General features: G+C 36.7%; 2 protein-coding genes across 16 annotated transcripts in view; one reads left to right on the top strand and one right to left on the bottom strand.

The window, feature by feature from the left end:
- HMBOX1 (homeobox containing 1) overlaps nucleotides 1-12257 on the bottom strand; it is a 162811-nt gene extending 150554 nt beyond the window's left edge. For 8 of the 14 annotated variants that reach the window (XM_036233593.1, XM_016144679.2, XM_036233595.1 and 5 more), the window contains exon 1: nucleotides 11949-12256. The gene's annotated coding sequence lies outside the window, so the exon portion shown is untranslated. Of the gene's footprint in view, nucleotides 1-11948 lie in introns of all 14 variants that reach the window. The other 6 variants (XR_004954881.1, XM_016144686.2, XM_016144687.2 and 3 more) reach the window with 2 other exon arrangements.
- Nucleotides 12258-12559: 302 nt separating this feature from the next.
- Nucleotides 12560-22512, top strand: part of INTS9 (integrator complex subunit 9) — an 81525-nt gene continuing 71572 nt past the window's right edge. The window contains exon 1 of one of the 2 annotated variants that reach the window (XM_036233584.1): nucleotides 12560-12757. Coding sequence is in view for 1 of the 2 variants with exons in the window: in XM_016144675.2 (XP_016000161.1) it covers nucleotides 12749-12757 (9 nt within the window). In the remaining variant the exon portion in view is untranslated. The remainder of the gene's footprint in view (nucleotides 12758-22512) is intronic. The other variant, XM_016144675.2, reaches the window with a different exon arrangement.

The raw sequence follows: 22512 nt of genomic DNA, 5'->3' as shown, positions 1-22512 counted from the left end.
AATTTTTAAGTCTCTAGATCTCTTGCTGTCATGGTAAACAGAGGGGGAAACTGAGCTTATCCTCAGAAGACAGTGAATCTAAAATTTCTACCTATCTACCCTGACCATTCTTAACCACTCTCATTTGTACCAGCATTTTACAGCAAAAGTATCTGTCAGAAACTCAGACTTGGTAACCTACTTAGTGCTAAGTACTATTTTTGATGGTGGGTCAGAGGAATTACTAAACCAAGAATAACTCTGGTAGAGTACTGAGATATGTACTTCAGGGTTGAATCCTCTTTCTGATCCCATCGAAACCGAACTGTGAGCTTCCTAAAGCCTAGGCCTGTGTCTTATGTAACATATAACCAATATTGATTAGATCAATGAGAATAAACGAACTAAGAAAATTAAAAGGTGAAGGTAAAGAACACAGAGGGGGATAGGCCAATAAGAGACTCAAGGACCTTACGTTTCAACTAGGAATTCAATTCATACACATGAAATGAAAACTAAAATACTTAAAGTGTAATATACCTAATAAGTAAATACAAAAAAATTATACATACTTGTAACTTAGTACATAAATACATCTTATATGTGAAGTAAATGGCCCAAATGTGACTGGGTTCACTGGAAAATGTCTCCTAAGAGAGAGACTTTAAGTAGGTTTTATTACGAAGGTTTTAACTGGCAGGATAAGGCTATATAAACATATGAAGTGGGGAAAGTAGCAAATCCCAAGAAATAAAGGCTGAAAGTATATATAGCAAGAAGAAAGGTAATTTACTTCAGTGTAACAGAAAACATCTTAAGGAATAAGAAAGCAGAATGCTAGGTAAGGGAGGAGGAAGAATGTTAGAGAAACTAAAAGCACAATGATTAAAAGATGGAATATAACACAATTCGAACTAAGAACTTCTTCAATGACTTGATGAAAAGTGTTGATGAAAATTATTTAAAGAGTACTGTGCACCATAGAATAGAGTAGGGAAGAGGCAAGAAGGCCAGTTTTACTGCTGCAATCATCTCAGCCAGAAGTGATGAGGATGGCGACCACAGACGTAAAAAGGAAGAGAGTAATCTAAGAGCTGTGATAGTGAAAGAATCAGTAGAATACCACTGATGAATTAGATGGGAGAAGAGGAAGAAAAGTAAGAAAGGAAAGTAATAAAAGGGTAATTTAAATGGTTTAAATATAGGAACTCCAAGACCAGAGGTAAATTTTAATAAAACATAATGGAAGGAAGAAGACCTAGATATAATGAATTTTAACTAAGAGGAAATAAGCATTTGCATCATATGCAACTAAGGCCTACAAAAGTAAAACTGAGAGAAAAATAAATCAAACAACAAAAAATAAGTAGTTAGGAAAGGATTACTTGCAATGTATAAGAATTCTAATGATTTAAGAGTGGACTAGATACCTTAGAAACAGAAGCACCCGCCGACTAATAAAAAGATAAAAAAAGGTGTGCCTTAATCTGTGCCAACTACTATTTTAAGTACTTTATAAATACTGCCTCATATGCTCACAACAATCCTATGACATGGGTATTATTATTTGTCTCCAATTTTACAGACAGACAAACTGAGACACCAGCAAAGTTTACAAAAAGTTACAGAGTAAATTGTGGAGGTCAGATATGCACCCAAACAGTCTGGTTCCAAATTCCATGTTCTCTTCCAGCTCGGTATTCTAGGATTAAGTAAGTCACTGAGACAAATTAATGACAGACCTAAAAGAAAAAGCTGAGGATTTAATTTCTGAGGGCAAAGACTCCAGAGATGGTTGATATACCAAAAGTGTAGACAGTGGGAAAAAAACAGATCCAGAAAACAAGAATAAAGGAGAATTTATTGACAAGGAAGGGGTGGAAAGGACTGCCTTAAGAGTTGGTATGTGTAAATATAAAAGTTTAAGAAAATTAACTGATGATAAACCATTATCGATTTGATGTTTGGGGCATAATACCAACCATTCAAGTATAACATTTAGAAAAATACCTATGTTTAACCAAAACATAACCCACTACACAATTTAGTGGCATAAGCAATTATAGAGGATGTTCAACAAAACTGCAGGCATGTGTCAAGGAGGGAATATTCCAAGTTATAAACAGGTGTTTAAGATTACCAAGCTCTCTACCACAGAACCAAGCACATAGTGGGGTCTCAGCAGGAATCATGCTATGTCTGTGCATTTTCCAAATGTTCTGAGGACATCAATTACCTGTTATGCTTATGGGAAGATGCATATTCCTGGGCCTATCTAAGATTTTAGGAATCTAAGTGTGGAACTCAGGAAACCAAAATTTTTACACTCTTTTCCAGGCAATTCTTTTGCACAAAAGTTGAGATGCACTGCCTTCCTCTGCTGCAGCCTAAGTGTTAGAATTCTGTGACTCCCCTTCCGTCTGTCTCCTGTGGCTCTGTGATCTGACTCGGATCTGCTAGGTTCTTTAGGTGCCTATGCTTGACTTGTACTTACTTCTGAAAATCTCAATCTCAGTTTGGTAACATAACCAAGACTTGGCTTTGGAGTTTTTAGCCCTGAAATCTATATCACTCCAATAATGACATGGGGCAGGGCAAGTTCCGATTCCTTTGCCTGACATCATGGAGCTTCTGTTAAATATAACATAGAGTGTTGATTGGACACCGGACTGACTCAATATACCAATTCTTATGTTGCCAGATCTGTGGAGAACATGCTCATTACTACTTACCATCTGAATTTGTGTTGCCTCTAAAGTAAGAGGGAACACGTGTCCTGTCTTTGCCCTGATTACTGTAAAACCTTGTCCAGATGAAAGACATTTTCTAAGAGAATAGTTATCACCATATAGACAGTGTCTATGAGAATGTTTCAGTTTCTGGACTAGTGAAAAAGTAAGTTTTTCTAAGACGTCTCTGGACCCTGACAATGGAACAAATGGTGGCCAAATGTTGTCTACTTGATATGAGGCAGAACGAAAAAGAGTCTCTTTATTCAACCAGGGATGCTCCTTGGAACCCAAAACTAGGATCCAGATCCTGAAAGAATGGCTTCCAGGTACTTTCATGCTTTAGCAGATCTGTGCCTCAAATTATAAATAGAATATTCATGTCTCCAGTGCTACCTCTGGTTCTCTTTCCTTAATCTTGGCTAGTTCTGCAGTCTCACTTTGTCGTCCTTGTGGTTTGCCCGAGATGATTAACATAAAAACCAACACTAAATTATACTGGGAGACTTTTGCCATTTCCTGCAAATTATTTGATCTGTGAAGAAAGGGATTACATCCAACTCATCTTTGTATCCCACAGAGTACCTGACATGCACTGCTAGACTTGACATGTTTAACTGAGTGTGCCCTGTTGGACTTCTGCAAAAGAATTCTCCTCATATAGAGAACCCAAAAGCATTAGCCTCATATAAAAGATGACATCCCCCTGTGCCTTACCCACCAAGGTCATGGACATTTAACTAATGGTCATGCCATGCACTGGGATTTCTCTCTGGCCAACTGAACTAAAGGAAACATATTGCCACTAACACATAAGCTTTGGTTGAAAGGAAAGAGCAGCAGTTCAAGTCAGCACCACAGCAAACCAAATCCACCTGCAAGTCAAAGTTATGGAGAAAAAGATATTATGAAAAACTATAGCAAGGCAAAGAGAAGTGGAAGGGAGAAGTGAGAAAGGCAGATGAAGCATACGTGGAAAAATGAGGCAAGACAAGAAACCATATGTCCCCAAAACGAGAGGCAGAGAGACTAGCTTCTCAAGATTCCTGACAGTTCTACCATTCACACAAGGTCTGGTCATTCTTTATCAACTCAAAACAGGTGGATCCCCACAACAACCTCTCCTTGAAGCAAAACAATTCCTGGTTAAAGCATTTTTTTTTTTTTTTAAGAATGTGCTTCAAGATAAATAAAAAGCTGGCAACAGATAAATTCAAAGAGGAAAAAAAATTGTACCACAAAGAAAGTGAAATCTCAAGTAGCCAAAAGCTCTCTAAATATGAATCTGACTAATCAAGAAGTAACATCAATATTTATCATATTCTGGTCAATAAAACAAATTAAAATTTAATTGACTTTTTCAAAGTAAATTATCAGTGTTGACAAATAAAAAATTGTCTCACACCTGGAGGAGACAAAAACCACGTGATGTGGCTTTTTTGTTAATATATTATATTGAAAATACCTTGTTGGCTATTTAAAGCAGAACTTGTTGTTAGATGTCTGTAATAATCAGCAGTATGTTGGATTACTAGCCTCACCTTTGAAGACAGGCTTTATAACACATATGGCTGATAAAGAGAAGGTTAAGTATATAACCTGCCCTATAACTAGCCTTTAATCTGATGGTCCTTTCTCATACCTAGACTAACAATAATACCAAGAACCCTCCCCCCTTTTTTTCCCTCTCAAGATCCTTTCTCTGAAAATAATCTTTGAACTGACATTGAAGCAAGTCCCCTTACAACAAATCCAAAATAAAACTACCACATGAGCTCACAATTAATTAATGTAAGAAGTGCTTCAACACTGTCAAAGACCAAAGACCCAAACTAATGTCAAAATAACTACAATTTTGGTTATCTAAACAGATTCTACCATACTCCCTCTCTGGCAAGAAATATATCATTTAAGCCTTGAATTCATTTAAATCTTTTACATTTTATTTACAGAAATTTCAAAGCTAGTGTTAACTTTTGGGTACTTATTAGTACTAAATGGGTACTAATATTATAAGTCCTCAAGTAAGCCTTGCCAATTTTTAACTTTTCAAAATGAAAGTTTAATTGGAATTTTCCATAAAAACTTTCAAGATGTGCCAAAAGATTTCTGAACTACTGAAAAAGGCAAGAGTGAAATTACTGATCCAATAATTGGTATCTTTTTCCTTAGTTATACTGACAAAACAACAATTTATAAATAAGTGGGGAATAATTCAATCACTGCGGTGACAGAATAGTCCTGTATCTTGATTGCGGTGGTAGTTACAGAATCCACACATGTGGTAATTATATTAAATGGCACAGAATTATATATGCACTGTACCAATGTCAATTTCCTAATTTGGTATTGTACTAAAGTTATGTAAGATATGACTATTAAGGGAAACTGAGTGAAAAGTACAGGGCCCTCTCTACTATTTTTGCAACTTCCTGTGAATTTGTAATTATTTCAAATTTAAAAGTAAATAAATAAGCAAACAACTCGTGAGTTTACTTAATAACAAAAATACCATATATAAAAAACAAATTAGTCTAAATACCCTGTTTAGCAAACTAGAAAACTGAAAACTAGCCAGGTAATATTTACAAATTTACATGATCAATAACAGAGTGAAAACACCTAGTTAACATGCTGTCAACTAAACATACTATTTCAGAAAATGGAACTTAAAATTGGAAGTAACCAATAACTTATATACATTAAATAATTTCTTGCATGAGGGAAGACGAGGTCATTTCATGCCTATAATGCATTGAAATGTTAAGGAATAAAACAATGTTTTTTAAATTATTATACTTTATATAAAGGAAGGAACTTTTTTGAGGAAAAAAAAGTCAAAGAAATTTATATTTAACCTTAGACCCACCACCTATGGAGGAAAATGATGTCTTGAAATTGAAAGCCTGATTGATACAGAATGCTAAATAAGTAAGATCATGCCATCTTTTCAGAGAGGTCTTCCTAAGAGAAGAGAGTATACAGCAACTATTCTTGTCCTGAGTGGTTCTAAACTGCTATTATGTAAAACTAAATATAAGCCATCTTTGACTCAAAAAAAAATCCATTTTCAACCAAATAAAGGTAATATTCAGAATAGCTACTTTCAAGTTCTCCACAATGAACAATGATGTTCCGTGAAGTCAAATGCTGGCTAAATTAGTGGTTGCAAACTACAGTCATCCTAATGCATCATACAAAAATTACATTCTGAAGTCTAAACTGATACCTTAGTTATCATCCTGCTAACCCTATACAATAGTTTTGGGTAACATTGATCCTTGTGAGGCTCAGTTTTATATAAACAGGACATTCTTTCTCTTCCTTGAAAGGAATGACACACAGATATAAATCACATGTGTATCATCTACTACTTTGGAAAACCAACTGAAGCAGTGGAAATAAACTAGCCACCCAATCTCAAGTACAAACATCAGTAAGTAAACAAAACAGAATGTCTGTCTAAATTGCCTTCCAGATCATGCAATGAAACTATTCAATTGTTCCAAAAGTAATGTAAAGAAAACACATTACTTGAAATGGAGTGAGAATTCAAGTTTGTGGGGAAAAGTGAAAAAAAAAAAAAACCTACACAAAATTAATAATAGATCTTTAGTGAAGTTAGGTGAGAAGATATGAAAAATTGGATTAGCAGGGGGGAAATCTAAGTTAGAAACATAAAAATGTTTTAACAGAGCTAGGAAAATGATTTTTTAAACTATAGCCTGAATTAGGCAATAAGCTAAGTAGTATTATTCTTTATTTGGGGATGGGGGGGGGAGGAGCCAGAACAATAGAATATGTTATAATTCTTTATACAGCAATATGCTTTAAAAATCAAAATTAATTCTTTAAATTGAAGACACTACTAACAAATGCAACCCTCACAGACTAATACCCAAACCTTCTTATCTAAACTGAAGAGTATTTGTTTGGCCCACCAGGGATTTGGCATGGCTAAGAGTCTGGGATCAGTAATGATGAAATATAAGGCAGGAACCCAAACATAAAATACTTGGCATAACACAATAAGTACAAGTTAACATTTATGATATGCGAAAAGCATTCTAAGGACTCACAATAATCCTATGAAGTAAGGACTATTTATTCCTATTCTACAGATGAGGAAATTGAGGAAGAGACAGATTAAATGACTTGCCCAAGGTCACACTGCTAGTATGTGGCAGAATCAGGATTTGGACACAGGTGAAATGACAGTAAGGATTTGTCTGAAAGGCTAGGGTGCCATTGCAGAATTAAAGGCAGAGCATGGATGAAAATCAAATTCAAATTATATTTTAGCAAGATTGCTCAGGTAGGGCCAAAAAATGATAAAGGAAAAACACTGAAAGCAGAAAGACTAGTCGAGAGACTGATGTGGTAAGCCAGAAAAGATGAAGGCCTGAATTAAGGGAATAGCAACAAAATGAAAAGAAGTGAATAAATAAACATAAAGGATGCAAATCAACTTGACTTCATGATTGAATTGAGAGAATGAGAATGATTTCATAGCTTGAATGACTAGGCCCAACCTAGTTCATATTTTAAACATACTACTAATTTATCAAAATCTGAAAGCAGAGTTTCGATCTAAAGTCGTCCGTATTTCAGCAATAGCCACAGCATTTGACTTTACCCTTTGAAAAAAAAGTGACTATACATATGAAACTTACTGCCACTTGGCTACTCCACACTAACTGTTTAATATGCATACAGTAAAGAGAGCTATTAAGTGTTTTCGATAAACCACATGCAGACCACTGATAAACTACTGGACATAAGATGGACAGAAGCTACAAAGAATATATCCAGTATGTGGAATTTAGTAAATATTATTATCATAATCAGCACTCCAAGCAAAATCTAAATGCTGTTTGAATAGATCTGATTCTAATTTTATCACTTATAAGGAGTCTGTGACAACTTGTTTTAGTATTTTTAAAAAAAAACATAATTTCAAAGGAAAATCAATGATTGTTTTTTTCTCCTTGTTTGTAAATGTAACAAACAAAACAAAAAAACACTATCCTTAAAGCTCAAGTCAAGGATCTATAAAATATTGCATTAAGATTATAATAACCATTGGAAAAACTTACTGTAACTTCAACTTTATTACCACTGTACAAGTAAAAAAAGCCAGGGACTTCCAGTAACTAGATGCTCTTGGAAAGTGTCCAAGACAATGTTATAGTAAATTTCCAACTTGTTTCATCTAAGATCAAGAAAAACAAGCCATCTATAGCACTGGATTATGTTTAAATAGACTCTAAAAATTTTATGTCAAATAATCACTTGGGAAAATCTTTGTACTTATGATGGGCCCTAAGACCAGTAAGGGTCAACTGGGGGGATAACTGCACTGAGGAATCCAAGTCACATATTACTTAATATTATTTTGAGAAACTTTCAATACCAGTAGCTTCCATGTTGAGAGAATTAGATTTTGGCAAAATCTGTTAAAGTAATGGTTTACAATGATAATGAAAATCTCCATAGCTTCTCTAAGTTTGACAGCATGTGGTGGTGGTTATTCTTTGGTTTCTAGCTGGAACCATTCTTCAGTCTCCTGTTATTTGTGGTTCAGATTCCTTTTTTATGGATTGCATAAGTACAAACCAATTTCATACATAAGCAAACATAAAGGTACTTTATATGTGTGAGTGCATATGTGAATGTACAATTAGAACACTCTTGACAAGCTAGGATTTCCACTCATAACTGTTTAGAAATTAAAGTTCTACTAAATTGAGAAGTAAAAGCCAGCAGTTAAGAAACAAATCTAGCCAAATAGCAAAGGGAGCTATTAAATTAATTCTGGAGCCAAAAAATCTAAATAAAGCAGGTTCACAAAACAAAGCCAACACATTTTCACTGAGCATCTTTATCTATATATGTTCATATTTTTTTAAAAGTGGAGTGGTATGCAACTTACATTTATGAAAAATGACAATGTAAAATAAATTCCTAATTCCCAAAAGAAATAATTCAAGTTTAAAGATCTGCATATAAAAATAATAGAAACAAGAGCTGCAGTAAAATGAACGGAAAAAGCAAACATGGTTTTACAGGAAACATGATGCTGTCTAAAACAATAAAGGTAAGACAAACTGACTATAATATATAAAAGACCAAAAATAAATAAATTAGGCATAAATATTCTTGATGTGTTCAACCCCTACTGAAACAAGCAATGCCATTACAATTAATGCTTGCTACAAAAGTTGCCATAAATTGGCTACTTCTATTTTTTTAAATGATGAGCCAAAGATATGTTGCAATATATTTTGTAACTTACCAATACTGAGCTATTAAGTTTCTATTAGTGATGCTTCACTCAAGACTGAATTAGTGCAGTAGTGAAAATGAAGCCTCGCTAAAGACATTCAACATAAAGCTGACCCTTAAAGGCTCCCTGATGCACATTTGTAACCACAGTATTCACCATATACAGTACACTAAACTAGCAACAGATTGGTTAAAAACAGTTTGGATTTTCAACTTCCCATAATACAGGCAACATTTCTCAGAGCAATCATATTAAAATAAATGTATCTTTCACAGTTACAGAATGAAATCTTATGCTGGACAGGTACCAATGCCCTAATTTTCTACTTTTTTCGTAAACCATATGACTTCCACATGCTGAGAATGTTTTATGCTTTAACCCGCAGTAAAGGCTTTACATCATTTTAACATTTTAATGCAGTGCTAAAATCCAACAGAATCATCCCAATGAATGCAAGGAATATATCTGATTTACTTGTAATGATTTCAACCTGACTACTAGTGAGAGAAAGTTTAATGAAAGGTTTTTCCAGTAACTTAGCATTTCCATAGAAGAAAAAAAACGAAAAGAAAATCTGAGTTACAGGTGAGTGGAAGAAAAAATACTCATACTTTTTCAACTCTTAACATTTTCATTTTTATTTCTGAAATAATCATTGAACATTTTAAAACTCTATGTCTAACAAAATTATCTTTAAGCCAAAAACGAACAAACTGCCATGTAGTTATTCAGGATTTTGCTTGTTTTTACAAAGTAATGTTTCAGATTAAGATAAAAGGTTAAAACAAAAAAATTCTGGAACCTTTAGTCCATAACAAACTAAACGCTCAGCTTTGTATCAACATATCCTATATTCTAATTTTGAAATTTAGAAGACATATCATTTTTTTTTTCAATTCAGGTCAATCAAAATATATATGCTACTTCATGCTTATATTCAGCTCATCTATGTGAATGATTAACTGAGAAATTTCTAATTGAAAGTTACAAAACATACCATAAAATTACATACTGTATCTATGTGACTTTCAATTTTTTATGGACCCTGTGGTCCTTTACGAATAGGTTCAAGAATTGATAAGTTTGGAGCCAAATATGTAAACATACTAAATTCTTAACAGTTGAAAAGAAATTATGCCAATTCCTTTAGTTATTTAAAAGTCCATTACACTAAAAAGCTGTCATATGAAGATTATTAAAAAACATATTTCAGACTGAAGTACAAAATATATGATCTTAAATTCTCCTGGCATAATGTTATTAAATATCGAAGACTGCAAGAAACGAGATGTTGCAATTCTCTTCCTTTTATAATTCTAACTGAAACTTGAAAAAAAATCAGATTTCAAATTTTCCAAACATGACTTATGCACACAATTCAACTAATCTAAAATAAGTTTAATGCAAAGCACTCTAATTTGATGTGATAATTACCTGTGGCCAAAAGAAAAATAACAAACGCAGGTCCTTTTCATCTAATGATGTATTTTACACACACACAAAAAACACAAAAAGCACAACCATATTAGCACAAACAAAATAGGCATAAGAGACGTTAAGTCCATCCTGGAAGAGAAATGTACCATGCCAGGAAAGGAAGGAAGGAAAGACTGAAGGAAGGAAGAAGGGAAGGAAGGAAGGACGGAAGGAAGGCAGAAGTCTCTATACCTGCAGGATCCCAGGGAAGTGAACTAGTCACATCACTCTAGCCTATATGAAACATGAGGGCTTTTAAAGCTTCAGGGTAAATTTAAAAAGCAATCACTTTACATTTGACTTTACATAGTACGGTATTTTTAATGCTAACTGCATTCTTCTCTTCACTCACCCAATGCTTCCTTACTCTTCCATATCAGCTTTCAGACAAATGCGAGACAGAACAGGGTGGAGTAGAAGAAAAATACAAACAGCGCCTTTCAGCTATTCCCCCGCCTCCAAATAATTTCTAACAGTTTCCCCTACTATGAAAAAAAGTCGCCCTATCTCAAGATACACAACAGTCAGTCACTCTGAGTCTGTAGTAGACATACAGAGATATACATACACATGTCAGCACTCCCTAAGCCCAACCCACGCCACCAAATCTTAAGTAACCTTTAATGTAACACGAAAACGATAAGATACCTCTAGCTGCTGTTTCGGGGTGACGGTGGGTGGAGGACACCTTTCAAAGTAGCCCCAACAGTGTAACCAAAACACGGTTCCGGAATAAAATATTAAGAACACTTTTCCTTTCCCACCTTATCTACCGATTTAAGGATGCAAAAATCCATCTCTACACCACCTCATCTCTACAATTCTCCTGCCCGGAGTTTGGGGCGGAGATGTGTCCAGGGGAGGGGGCGGAGGAGCGGAGGAGAGGAGGAGAAGTGTGATCGGGCAACGGGACACGAACGAGTTGCTAACCCCAGTTATCCAGCTACCCAGCACCACGTCGCCAGCCCAAAGGTCCGGCACCAGGACCCCACGCACGCTTCCCTGCCCAGGCCCAGTTAAAAGCTATGACTCCAGCTATCTAACTTCCTATCTCTAGACATTTATTCAAGACTAACATATCAAACAAGTACACGTCACATAGTTTAAAACACAGTTAAACACCTCCAAACCCACACACCTCTAAAACGCCTTACAGTTTCCCAAACTCCAAACAGGAGACCCCACCTCCAGGATTCAAACCTTCCGCCCATAGTGGAGGAGACGAGGAGAAAAGAGTTAGGGAGCAGCCGACGCCTTTCAATTACCGTCTCCCACGAACTGCCCCACCCCAAACCCTGCGTCCGGGTCACCCACTCGGAAGACCCCTGCGTCCTCTCTTCTCTCAATCCGGTCGCTTAAGAGACCCATCCCCAGCCCACTCACTTTCTCCCCAAAGACCCTCAAAAAAATAAAAAGTGAAAAGAAAGAAGTGAGTGAAGAGACTTGAGGTAGTCCGGCTCGAAATCCGTTCGACTCACCTCGGAATCGTTGCTGAGTTCTCTCCGCGCGGCACAGCCCCCTCCCCAACGTCCCAGTACGAAGGGCTGAGATGGGGAGGAGGGGAAAGCGGGAGGGGGAGGGGTGTCTTCCGCGTGGGGCGCGCGTCCGGAAGGGACTGGGGAGGGGTTGAGGTCCGCTCAGGAAGAGGAGAAGGGGGAGGGGAGGCCCCTATCTCCCAGTCTCCCCCTGAAAAACCTCCCTTGTCTCAATCACATCAGACTGACTGTCTTTGTCTGGCTGACAACCGCCATATTGATATCAACAGCCCTGCTCCCACCTGCTGCCGCCAGGCGGCCCTGGGAGTTGTAGTTCCTGCATCCCCCGAGTGAAAGGGCGGGACTCGACGTCCAGAGTCCCCAGGGAACTACAGCTCCCGGCAAGTCCCGCGCCCACCCGCTTTCCCACAGGGAGGAGGGGGAAAGGGGCGCCAGAGCCGTGAGAACTACACATCCCAGAATACCACAGGTCCCGGGCCCAGATTGGGGACATGATATCATACTGGGGTGGATAGGGAGGATAAATTGGCGGCGGAGATGAATTTGAGCAGACAGAAGGGGGCATTTAGGGTGGAGAGGGAGGAAAAGGAAAAGATAACTACAGTTCCCATGATGCATGGAGGGTTGACTACATTTTCCATGATTCCCCGGGAAGGGGGCGTAGGTAAGAAAGACTGCATGTCCCGCAATGCTCTCCGCGGGCGGGTGGCGGAGCTTGAACCGGAAGACGGTTTCTGATTTTGAGGAGTCGATTGACTGGTGTGAACAACCAAAAGTCCAGTATGAAACTGGTGAGTCTCCACTCCTAGGTCAGAGGGCAATGGTTATACCATATCCTTTTGGACGCCTTCGTTTCCACCTTGGGAAGGGAACCGTCGCGAAAAAGGGCTGGCAATTGGGGAACTGGGAAGTGGGGCGGATTAAGGAAAGCTGCTGTTTGTTAATGAAGGGGTTAAAAATCACACCTCCCTACCCTCCAGTCCCCCAACCCTCACACGCAACTTCCAAGAGAGCTTATACATCTCTGGTGGGTCCCCTTGGTTAGATGAGAAGTTGACTGTAACATTTCTTCACTAAGGTTGGGCTTTATGAACTAGGTTTGACTTGTTTCTCAGCTGCCACGTGAGTGTCATAATAGGTTAACATATTTCCAGGCAGTTGGCACTTTATTAGCGTTTCTCCCTACCGTTGTTGAGAAGGCTTTGGTTACTTAAGAGCAAAAAGTAGAAAATATTGAGCAGAGTGTAATTATTAAATTTTCCATTATAGACTCCTAATTGCACTTGAAATTCAGAGAAGGTCGAGGTTAGGGTGTGCTCTTGGAGGATTTCAGTCTTAAATACCGTATGGGATATGGATGGGCTAAGAGGAGTTAAGACGTTACAGTCGGGAGCGCCCTTCTAGTTGCTAGCGGGGATGCTGTTTGATTAATAAAACCAATTAGATCTTAAAATTTAAAAAAAAAAAAAAAAGGCATTACAGCCCAGGGCTGTAGGGACTTTATGAGCCAAGGTTATATGGAATATGCCAGTATACCTGGAGTCTTTGCATCACAAAACTCAAAACACCTGGCTTAGCGTATAGGTAAGTTTCTCAGACCTTTTGAGCTGTTTTACTGTCATTGTGCACAGACCTAAGTAGTTTATTCCAGCTGTGGGGAATTAGTAATAGCATAATCAGGAGACTAGAAAATCCTGTGAGATGCTGTTCCTTTTAAAATCATGTTCCTGTAGCCAAATATTGTCAAGTTTTACTTTCTGTAATTTTAATACAAAAACAAGAGATTTCTTTTTCCATTTATATAAATAGAAAAAGTACACACATCCCTCTCATCCTACCTTTGGTAATTACCATGCTACAGGTATATACTTAGCAAAGTGTCAGCTGTTTTCTGAGAAGTCAAAGTATTAAAAGTAGATTCAACTACAAACTGTCTCCATTTGAAGCCATTTTTGTAAGGAGGGTGCTGATCAGTAAACCTTGAGAATATCAATTTGCTTCTGAGTCAGCATGCGAAACACTCAAGAATGCAGAATTAGAAGTCACTGCCCTGGCCCTAAAGAAACATGTGATCTAATGAAGATAGAAAAGTAAGCCAAAGATATAATTCATTGCATTCATGGTAAAACAGTCATGTTCAGTGTTTGGGGAATCAAGAGGATGTTTGGGGAGGAGGCACTCAGACAGCTTCCTGAAAAGGTGACTTGAACTGACAAAGATGAGTAGACTAGGGCCTTCCATGAAGAGGATTTAGCTTAGGAGCAAAAGAGCTTGTGCGTAAATGGTAGACGCATAGACCATATGTCTTCAATAAAGGATAAATCACACTCGGTGTGTTTAATGAGAAGGCATGCAAATATGAAACAGTTTTCCCATAAAAACTCATTTGCTGAGGTTGTCAGAGAGTCATGGTTTACATACACTTTGGGTTGTTCATAATATCCTCTTGCTTAATTTATTTAGAGATGTGGAAACATGGAAAAAAAGTAGAAACTTATTTTTTTTTCCTTTAAACCCAAAAGACGCCTCAGAGGAAGCGTCCCATCTGCAGTCCCTCCCTCTCCTTTCAATCCATGTGTTACGTGTTTAAGCTCATTTGGTAGTTAATAAACAATCTATAACGCAGAATTTCTATCAGTACAGCAAAGTAGTTTCAAAAACATTGATGCTCAGAAAATGACTTTTTTTGTATGACATACCTGTCTCTCATAGACTTGGAATAAATCCTCCCATGGCCTAAAATTTTTAACTATGTGATCTGCTTCAAGAATACATAGCAAGCTATGTTTTACATTTATCTTATAAAACACAGGAATACATTTTATTGAGCACATTTTTGTTTTTGAGATTATGACTTGCCAACAATATACCCTTCCTATGTAGTCTGACTGCATCTCGTTGATTCTGCTTCTGTTCTTCAACAGGTCCCACTAACACTGCCTTTGTCGGGTTTTTTTTCACTTGACACTTGGAATTCAGTAAGACCTTCTACCTGGTCTCCCTACGTTCCATCTTAACCCTCTCCAATTCAGTCTCTGCTTTGCATCCCAGAAGTTGTTTAAATTGCAGAGTTCCATAAATCCCTCTGTAGCTTCCTTCGCATAAAGTCTTATAATTTTTCACTTTATTTACTTGGTCCTGCAGAATAAGGCCCTGCCTACCTCTCCAGGCTCATGTTTAGCCATTATCTCCCTTGCCCTCCTTGTTCCAGTTTTACTGCGCATCTTCCAGTTCCTTGAACTCTCCCTGCTCTCTTTTGCCTCTGGGACTTTAAATATGTTCCATTGCCTACAACACTTTCCTACCTGCCTAAATTTATATATTTCTGTTGTCTGTTTGAGTAGCACTTCTTCAAGATTTCCTTGAATTAGGTACCCACATGCTTCCACAGCACACTTCCTTTTGTAACATTTATAATTATTAGATTTATTTTTGTCCTGCCTCTTGCAGACTCTGTGTTCCCAGGGCCAGATACATAGGGTGACACCGCTAAATAGTTGAATAAATAATCTGAAGGATTATCAAGGTCGGTGAATATCATTGAGAAAAGATTAAGGAGTAAAGTTATAACATTACAATAGCATAACCATTGGAATAAAAAAGAATAATTGCTACCCTTTATGGAGCAATTACTGTGTGCCAGGCACTGTGCCAGTTACTTGCTGGTTAGTATTCCATTTAATCCTTTGATCTAGGTGATAGTATTCCCATTTTACAGATAAAAATCTGAGCCTCAGGGAGGTGAAGTGGCTCAAAGTTACGCAGATGAAAACAGTGGGAGAACCAAGATCTGAACCTAAGCTTCTTTCCTCAAGAGTCTATTGCTTAATGAGGGTAAGGTCTCCAGTACCTTGCGCAGGTCCTGGCACTTGCTAGGTTCTCTCTCAAGAAGCCAGAGTGCATAGAGAAAAAGTTTATTCAAGGATATTTTTTAAATTAGCTTTAAATGAAAGTTTGGTTAAATTTAGATCTTAAAAAAGATTAGTGATAAAAAACAAAAGGTCTGGAAACTTTCTTGATAATATAAAGGGCTCCCTATAAGATCATACCATTTGAGGGCCCAAGTTTTTATACTACACAATTTATAAATGGTAATATGATACCATTTATCATTCTCTAACTACACATCATTCTCTTGGTAGATTTTTACACACCCAAGGGAAGACAGTGGATATCATTATAATATAATCCTTAGATATCTCCTTCCTAGAGAGATACCAACCGAAAAGATTTTAATGACTGTCTATTATGCAATATTCAGGCAGCTTTATTTAACTAAAGAAAATTCATTGGTACCTTCAGTGAAGCAGAATCATTTTTAAAAGAACATGAAAATTAGAAATGTATCCTCTAAATTAGCATGTTTTAGAGCATGTTCTGTTTTAGTATAGTTTAAGCTTAATTGGGTACACCCTGATGGCCAATTCAACTAAGGATGGGAACTAGAATTCACAGAGGTCCTTAACAAAAGACCATGTAACACAAAAATACTGAATAATTACAAAAATTAGATTTGAAACATCATGGCCAGGAATTTAGTCATTCAAATAGATGAAGATGAAAGTGAATAAAATAGTTAAGCAGTTCAAGAATGCAGCATGTCATACTTGCTATAGATAGTTCCAAAGATGGAGAGAATCTTCTGGTTTATTCATCCCACAGAGATGCAGCCACAGTATACCCTTGGCATTTAAACTTTTAATACTTTCCATTTTATCTATTATATTTGACCCCAAAGATCGAAGACAGGGAATTATTTGTCATTTTGCTGAGGCACAAATTTGAATGTGACTTTAAGATTAATGATAATCCTTAGTGAATGAACCCAATTGCCTCAGAATCCATGGCTCGCTGCAGTTACTGTTGCCCTCTTGTTAAAGGTCTGAAAGAAAGGTCATTTATATGCTTGTTATGCCATACTTTTTGAATTTGTTGGAAGAAATTATATGCTGTAGTTGTTTTTACAAATTTAAAAACTCAAGAAGGCTATGAGATGTGTATTTTTCAGTGGTCTATTCTTACTTTGTACAATATGCTGTCTCATTACTACTGGCTTTGAGGGGAAGGCTCAGACTTTTAACTCACTATTTCTCCTATGAACAAAGAAATGGATTAATGACCTATTCCTAGTAGAGAACAAGTAAAACACCAACTATAATTGTAGATTGTGAAGATCTTTGCTTGAGCAAGTCAAATCCCCAAGGTCAATTTAACAAATCATTGGAAAGGGATGTGGTTAATACTCACCTTGGATCTGAAAGTGATGGGTTCTTTCTCCAATTTACAGAATTGCAGAATCCTTTTGGCTTCTTAGAATTTGGATCCAGAACAGAAAATCTTTTGCTATAAATTACACACTAACAATTTTATGGGTGCTTAATTCACTTATTGCAGTACAGTTGTTAAAATGTCAACCTGATTTCACTATCTTTTCCGTTTCATTTTGCTGGTTGATTAGAGTGCCCTCGTGTGTCTTTATGATGTAATATCACGTCAAGCTTTCGGAAAGGTCATGTTTTATCTCCACCTCAGTATGATAGGTGTTTTTTCCCCCTTTTGAATGATTTCCCTAAATTCTGAAAAGCTATGTGTGATGTAGGCCAAGTTACATACCTTGTTCAGTAGTGTTCTGACATAAAAATGGGTAATTTACTCTTGAGCATTTCAAAGCCCTAATTGTTGCTCTGAAGATTACATCTTTTATATTTATCAAGGCAAAACAATGTATATATACCGATGATAGATTCTTTTGGTAATGGTAGTTGAAGAAAAATGTGTGTGTATGTATCTGACTTACAAGCATGACAGCATCACTGTGGCTTATGACTACAGAAGTACATTTGTTTTGTGACTGGTTTGCTCTGAGTATTCAAATCCCTCTGCTACTTGTTCTTATAATCAGCAAAGAATATTTGACAGGCAAGAGCTAAGAATGCATGCAGCATGGCCATGGTAAAGCCTAGCATTCTTGGCTTGCTAGATACCAACAGAGGTCCAGGCATAAACTGCCCGTAAGGTCTCTGTCATCCATTTATTCAGTCAAGTCTTCCTGAACACAGGCCTCCTCTGTGCTAGGCATTGCTCAAGGTACTTGATATATTACAGTGAACAAAATCCTTTTACTCGCTGCCATCATGGAATGTAAAGTCTGGTGGGCTTACAATGCAATTCAAACATTATTACAGTGAACTTCCTAATGCAGAGTTATCGTTGGGCACTGGCTCAAGTGTTTTATAATGCATCTGTAAAAAAATGTAATTGTATCCAAGAATATGTCTTCTTAAAATTTTAACAGGACAAACTAGACCACTAGTTTACCATTGTTCCAATTATGTATGAGAACCCATTTCCCCACCTTGCCAACAATGCCATGTTTCTTTACCCTTAGTATGTGTCTTAGAAGTGTAACTTTCTTCTTTCATAAGTCATCACACCCAAGTGGAACACCCTTGTGGTGATACATGAATGTGGGAAAATGTGACAAAAAGGGGAACATATTTCTTCAGATAAAAAAGTGGTGTCATAAGAATCTTTAAAAGGACCTTAAAAAGAATCTATGGTGTTGCTTTGGAAATGCTGATGCATGCGTGTAGTAATTAAAGATGACGGTACATGGGATAAAGCAAATTGGAGAGGCAATTGGGCCAAGTGTGTAAAATGGCAGAGGAGGTCTCTTATGCCCCCTAGAAAAGGGACAACCAGTAAGATGAAGCTAGAAGTGACTTACCAGAAAGGCTAAGGAAGAGGCAGATGCCAGAATTTGCAAAGACTGTGAGAAAAAGGTAAAATGTAAACAGAATGGGACTAGGAAAGACTGTAGGAGAAAAGAATCAGCTTGAAAACCCCCAAGGTGCTTAGTGATCAAGACTAAGAACTGTGTTGGGAACCTTACTGTGAGAAAAACAGGAAATTTAAATTGTCCTTATTGACCATGTATCTGAAGGAAGTGCGTTAAAGGTCTAAAACATTTAAATTTGTTAAAAGCACAATTGGATGAACGTAAGCTTTCTCAAGGATAATCAGATGATATTCAAGAAAGCAATTCTTTTTAGGAGATGTGAAACTAACGCCCTTTCTACCCTTAAAGTACAGTTCATTTTTGATCACTCATGTTTATGAGGGGATGGAGGGAAGTGAATATAAAATGTCTTGCATTAATAAATAATTCGTTCCTCAGATTTATGGCCTAAGCAGAAGTTCTTTTTTCCTAAATACAATATTTTCTACATTTTTCTATTCCAGTAAACCAGAGGAAGATGTAATTGGATGTTATAATTTAATAACTCTTCCATTTTTTAGCCTGTGGAAATATTGGTAAACAAGCAGCAGTGTTAATGTAAAGGGTATTATAATCATCTTTTTTTTAACATTTTAAACAACTTTATTGAGCTATAATTTACATACCAAAAATTCATGCATTTAAAGGGTACAATGCAATAATTTTTAGTAAATTTACAGAGTTGCGTAACAGTCACCACAATCCAGTTTTAGAATATTTCCATTGCTCCAAAAAGATCCCTGTGCCCATTAGCAGTCAGTCCTCACTATTACCTTCAGGCCCAGGCAACCGCTAATCTACTTTCTGTCTTGTAGATTTGCCTTTTCTGGTCATTTCACATAAATTGACTCATGCACTATGCGGTCTTTGGTGTCTGACTTCTTTCACTTAGCATATGTTTCGAGGTCCATCCATGTTGTAGCATGTGCTGCTCAATAATATTCCACAATATAAATATGCCACATTTTGTTTACCCACGTACCAGTTGGTCGACATTTGGATTATTTGAACTTTGGGGCTATCATTGTGTGTACATAAGTTTTTATTTCTAATACCTCCATGTTTTCGTTCTTTTTCTTACGTGATTGCACTGGCCAGACCCTCCAGTACCATATTTAATGAAGTGGAGCAAGCAAATATCCTTCCTTGTCCATCTTTTCCGCTTTCCCAATCTTGGGGCAGAAACATTCATTTTTCCACTATTGATGGTGATGTGAACTGTAGGTTTTTTATAAACCCCCTTTATCAAGTTAAGGATGTTCCCTTCTGTCCTTAGTTTGTTGAGCATTTTTATCATGAATGAATCTTGGATTTTATCAAATGCTTTTCCTTTGGATATCAAGATAATCATGCAGTTATTGTCCTTTATGTTAATATGGGGTATTACCTTAATTGAATTTTGAATGTTAAGTCAATCTTTCTGAGGGCAATTCCCACTTGATCATGATGTTTAATCCTTAATATATTTTGCTGAATTTGGTCTACTAATATTTTGTTGAGGATTTTTGCATATATATTCATGAGAGATACTGGTCTGTAGTTTTCTTGTGATATCTTCGTCTGGCTTTGGTATCAGAGTAATATTGTTCTCACAGAATGAGTTGGGAAATGTTCCCTCCTCCTCTATATTCTGGAAGAGTGTGTGAAGAATTGTTATTATTTTTTCTTTTAATCTTTTGTGGAATTCATCAACAAAGCCATCTGGGCCTGCACTTTTCTTTAACGGAAGATTTTTAATTGACTTATTCAGTTTCTTTACTTGCTATATGTCTCTTCAGATTTTCTATTTGTGCATTACATTTTTTTAAAATTACAGTAAAATATACAAAACATAAAATTTACTATTTTAATCATTTTTTTATTTTAATTAAAAAAAACCTTATACCATTTTATTTTTTATTAAAATATTGGGGTGAGATTGGTTAATAAAATCAAATAATTGCAGGTGTACAGTTCAACAGTACATCATGTATATATTGCTTTGTGTGTTTCCCACCCCAAGTTAAATTTCCTTCATCAACTATTTGGCTCCCTTTACTCCTATCTTCCTCCCACCTCCCTTCCCTCTGGTAACCACTAATCCACTGTCGGTGTCCTTGAGTCTCTGTCATGTTTGTTGCTTTCCTTTTTATATCCCACATATGAGTGAAATCATGTAGTTCTCAACTTTTTCTGTCTGACTTATTTTGCTTAGCATGATAATCTCTAGATCCATCCATATTGCAAATGGCAGTATTTCATCTTCTCATGGCTGAGTAATATTTCACTGTATTATGTATTACATTTTCTTGTCCAATAATCTATCATAGGATACTTTGTTTGCTTCCATGTTAAACTCAGGGACCTTGGATTCAGAGGGAGATATTATGAATTTTACCTCAAAGGCAAAGGAAGTAAAAGCGAAAATAAATGAATAGGACTATATCAAACTAAAAAGCTTCTGCACAGCAAAAGAGACCATCAACAAGGCCAACAGGCAACCATCCAAATGGGAGAATCTATTTGCAAACAGCATTTCTGATAAGGGCCTAATATCTAAAACATTAAGAACGCATATGACTCAACAATAAAAAATTCATTAAAAAATGAGCAGAAGACCTGAACAGGCACTTCTGAAAAGACATACAAATGGCCAACAGACATGCGAAAAGATGCTCAACTTCACTAGCTATTAAGGAAATGCAAATCAAAACCACAATGAGATATCACCTCACAACTGTTAGAATGGCTGTCATCAACAGGACAACTCTTTCAACCATTTTTAAATGTACAGTTCAATGGCATTAAGTACATTCACATTGTTGTGCAACTGTCACCACCATTCCTCTCCAGACATGACTTTGTGTACTACTTTCAAGGTTCATCCACGTTGTAGCTTATGTCAGAATTTCTTTTTAAGGCTGAATATTATTCTGTTGTATGTAAGTGACATTTTATTTACCCGTTCATCTGTTGATGGACACTTGGGTTGTTCCACCCTTTGGCTATTGTGAATAAAACTGTTGTGAACATGGATATACAAATAGCCACATCTCTGCCTTCAATTCTTTTGGCTATACAGTCATGCCCCCATGTCCATGGTTTTGCCTTCTGTGGTTAAAGTACCTGTAGCCAGCCATGGTCCGAAAATATTAAATGGAAAATTCCAGAAATAAAAAATCGTGTACCATTCTGAGTGAGTAATGAAATCTTGCACTGTGCTGCTCCATCCCACCTAGGATGTGAATCATTTTTTTTGTCCAGTGTCTCCACTGGACAGCTATATGCTATATGCACTTCCCTCCTGATAGTCACTTAGTAGCCATCTTGGTTATCAGATGAACTATCGCGGTATTGCAGTGCTTGTGTTCAAGTAACCCTTATTTTACTTAATACCACATTCATGTAATTTTCATCACAGTATATTGTTATAATTGTTCTAGTTCATTAGTTATTGTCGTTAATCTCTTACTGTGCCTAATTTATAAATTAAACTTTATCATAGATATGTATGTATAGGAAAAAACATAGTATTTATAGTTCAGACATCCACTGGGTGAGGGGCTTGGAATGTATCCCCCCTCCCCACCCCCCGGATAACAGTGGATTATTGTATACCCAGAAATAGAATAGCTAGATCACATAGTAATTCTCAGTTTAATTTTTCAAAGAATGAATATACTGTTTTCCACAGCATCTGCACCTGTACCATTTTACATTCTCACCAGCCATGCACAAGGGTTTTGGTTTCTCCATGTTTCCACTCATCAGACTTGTCATTTTCTGTTT

Source organism: Rousettus aegyptiacus, unplaced genomic scaffold (assembly GCF_014176215.1).
Source record: "Rousettus aegyptiacus isolate mRouAeg1 unplaced genomic scaffold, mRouAeg1.p scaffold_m13_p_16, whole genome shotgun sequence".
NCBI classification, from domain to species: domain Eukaryota; kingdom Metazoa; phylum Chordata; class Mammalia; order Chiroptera; family Pteropodidae; genus Rousettus; species Rousettus aegyptiacus.
Note: the sequence above shows the minus strand (reverse complement) of the source record. Positions and strands in the feature narration are given on the sequence as shown.